Here is a 3297-nt window from a genome sequence, read left to right as displayed (position 1 = left end):
GAAGTAATAAAGTAAAAAATTGTAAGAAAAATATTTAAAAAAATCTGAAAATAATTATAAATAAAAAAATAATAAGATAACAAATAAAAAAGTAAAAGATGACAAGATATATAAAAATGTAAAAAGTAGAAAAATAAATAAAAAAATTAAAAAGTGATTAAAAAAAGAAAAGAAAATGAAAGAAACAAAAACAATTGGCATTCTCGGCGGGGGGTGGACGGGTGGGTTGGTTTCACTACCGAACCCGGCCTTGGGGCGGCAGGGAGGGTAAATCTGGTCCTGACTGTACAGTAGCATAGCATTCATGTATTGGACATTAGTCCATCTCGTTAATACGCACTGTTATAAAAGTTAATTTTCATTATTTGGTCAATAAAACTGAAAGATCTGGGGTTTTTTTGCACCATGTAGGAAAAACTAATTTAGCATCCTTAATAATTAAAATCTTTTCATTTTAAACAAATTTGAATCCAGATTTAAAAGAACCATATATTTGGGAATTATGAATAAGGATTAGTTTATAACACGGATAGAGAATACTAAAATGGTTGTGTGCTAACAATGTTTAAATTGAGTCTAATGTCAGAGATGTAAAGATATTGTTATTGGCTGTGCATGTGTCCTTTTAATGTACATGTTCTAGAGTAAATCATATAATATTTGAGCAGTACTAAAACAATAATCACTTATTGCATGTTTATTTTAAAGTTCCGTTATCTTTCCTAACTGTCTGTCTATCTTCTAACTATTTGTCTACTACAAAGTCTAATGGCTTTTTAAAACATTCTTCCTTTTTTAGGAACAATATCAGTTCCTTTATGATGCATTGGCCAGCACTGTGCCTGCTCAAAATGGTCAGATCAAATCATCACCCAAACAGGAAGATAAGCTGGAAATACAGAATGAATTAGAAACCAAAGTAGCCCCATCTTCCAAAACCGTTCCAGGAGAAGAGACCTCATCTAAACCCACGGACGATGACACAACCGCTAATGGACCCAGTCCAGCAGCATTCACAGATGTGACCCTGAGAATAGATGAATAACAAGCAAAATAATGGGCCCAGAGATAACAGTTAGCTTGGACAACATTGCAGCTTTATCATGAGCAATAAGCAAATGTGCTTTGTACAAATGAATTGCACATAATCTTCAGTGGAAGCAGTGTGCATATATAACTTGAATTCTTGTGTCATCAGACCACTGTAACCTGTATAAAGACATGCTTTCAATTTTGGATGCTATGTGTTTGATGGACCAAAATGAGCGGATGACCATATATACAGCAGATTGTTTACATTTCTGCAGACAGTTAATATGCGTGCTAAGTTTTTATATTCCTGTATTTCTACACATTCTATTTGTATGCAGACTGCCATTGGACTACAGATTTTTGTCAGACCACCCATTGTTGGCTGGATTACCATGTACAGCATTGGATCACTGGTTAATATTGTTGTTTAAAGCCTACCAAACTATACTCACTCTCAGCAGCAGATGCTTAAAGCTGAACACCAGGAATTACAAAAAAATAACCCTGCAATGGGGCCCCCTCGTCTGCAAGAGTTAAATATTCATTAAATACCAACTCCAAGGAAATTAAAAGTTTTCACTTGTAGTGGGGCTACCCCCACACTGCAAGGATTAACTGTTGATTTATGCCTGGAGGACAAGAAAAAGCTGTTTTACTTACCTAATTTTCACTTCTGCCTGCTCCCTTTTGGATGCTAGACCACTCCCTGTAGTCTCTCTTCTCCCCTTCTCTCCAGCAGTCCAAGGACCACTGGCATCATCAAGTACAATGCAGAATCCATAGCTCTGCATTGTACATGACGACACTTAGGGACAGTTCACAGCTAGAGCAGAGGGGGAGAAAAGGAGAGCGCCAACTTCCGAGTGAGAAAGTATTAGATAAGTGAAACAACTTTTTCCTGGCCCCTAGGCGTAAATGAGCAGTTAACCCTTGCAGTTCTGGGGCAGCCCCTCTGCAAGGGAAAACTTTCAATTTACCTGGAGTTGGCCTTTACGTCAAGGGTTTCCTGGAGTTCAACTTTAAACCTATGAGTTTATTTGTGCTATGAATTTACTGTATGCTTTATCTTTTAGAAAAATTTACATTCACTTAATGAATATAGTCAGAAATCGCTAAATCCTTAATGAGTACTATCTACATTAATCTCTACTCAAAGTAATGTAAATCCCTATTTAACCTTTATTGACTTTCAACAACTTTATCCAACTTTGTCCAACAAACTGAAGTCAACAAGCTCTGAAAATGTTAAATATGTACTATATATAACGTGCCTACTGAAAGATGTGATGCAACATCAGTCACTCTCAACAGATATACCTACCAGAACAATCTGGGCAATCTGCAAGTTCTGCATTTAGTTTGATGGTGCATTGCCATCAAGGGGTATGTATACAGTAATTATGTTGCCTTCTGTGTGTAAAAAGCTGACCTCACTACTCCTACTATTATGAGAAATAACATACAATTCAAGCATCTGCTAACCACCTTGCTTTGCTGTAAGAAAACCAGGATTATTAGTAGCACAGAAACAGGTTCTTGCATGTGTTTGTGGGACCCTACACTGGTTGCAGAGATTGTTGCATACTTTGTGTTACAGGCTTTAATATAAATGTGCAGTTAAATGTTTTTATTTACTTACATTTATTACAGTTTTCATAAAAAATGTATTTTATCTATAAAAGGATTTTGCTTTGATTAGTAACATGCAATACTTCTAAAGAAAAATATTTTGTTTAAATCTGTGGTTTCCTACAAGCTAGTAAACTGTTCTAAATACATACAGCACCTAGATGTCCCTGGATGTACAGCTTCAGGTTCCTGAAACTCAGCACAAATGAAAATGCAAATAGGAACTACTCCTGGGTAATTCGAGCATTGGTTCCACCTCCTTTGTCTTGCAATTGGCCCATCATTCTGGTGGGCCAACTCGAGAAGCTATTTGAAGGTAGTCACCACTAGGTTCCAGTAGTCTGTGCCTGTCACCCTGTACAAACCCAGACGTTTATTTTAATATTCTGCGAAAGTGGCAGATTTTTGATTATTTTTCTCTTGTGCTCAGAGAGAGAAAAAAAGGCTTCCCATAGTGTAGTATGTCAGAATAAATTTATTAAGGCAATTGCATATGGATTGTGTCCACTGGAGCTTCTGTCTCTATGATTGTAATGCTCGCATAGATCTGCCCCCTGAAGGTGGGCGGATCTATGCGAGCATTACAATCAGCACAGGCATTGTGCAACACAGGTGTTGTGTATGGCACAAAATTGT

At 36.9% G+C, this 3297-nt stretch overlaps 1 protein-coding gene across 1 annotated transcript in view; it reads left to right on the top strand.

The window, feature by feature from the left end:
• The window catches only part of PTPRC (protein tyrosine phosphatase, receptor type C), a 17255-nt gene extending 15821 nt beyond the window's left edge, over nucleotides 1-1434 (top strand). The window contains exon 12 of the mRNA XM_018565604.1: nucleotides 800-1434. Coding sequence (XP_018421106.1) covers nucleotides 800-1045 — 246 coding nt within the window. The 3' untranslated portion in view covers nucleotides 1046-1434. The remainder of the gene's footprint in view (nucleotides 1-799) is intronic.
• The last annotated feature ends 1863 nt before the right edge of the window (nucleotides 1435-3297 follow it).

The sequence above is a fragment of the Nanorana parkeri genome, unplaced genomic scaffold (genome assembly GCF_000935625.1).
Source record: "Nanorana parkeri isolate BGI_ZX_2015 unplaced genomic scaffold, ASM93562v1 scaffold865, whole genome shotgun sequence".
Taxonomy (NCBI): domain Eukaryota; kingdom Metazoa; phylum Chordata; class Amphibia; order Anura; family Dicroglossidae; genus Nanorana; species Nanorana parkeri.
This window is presented reverse-complemented; position numbering and strand designations above follow the sequence as displayed.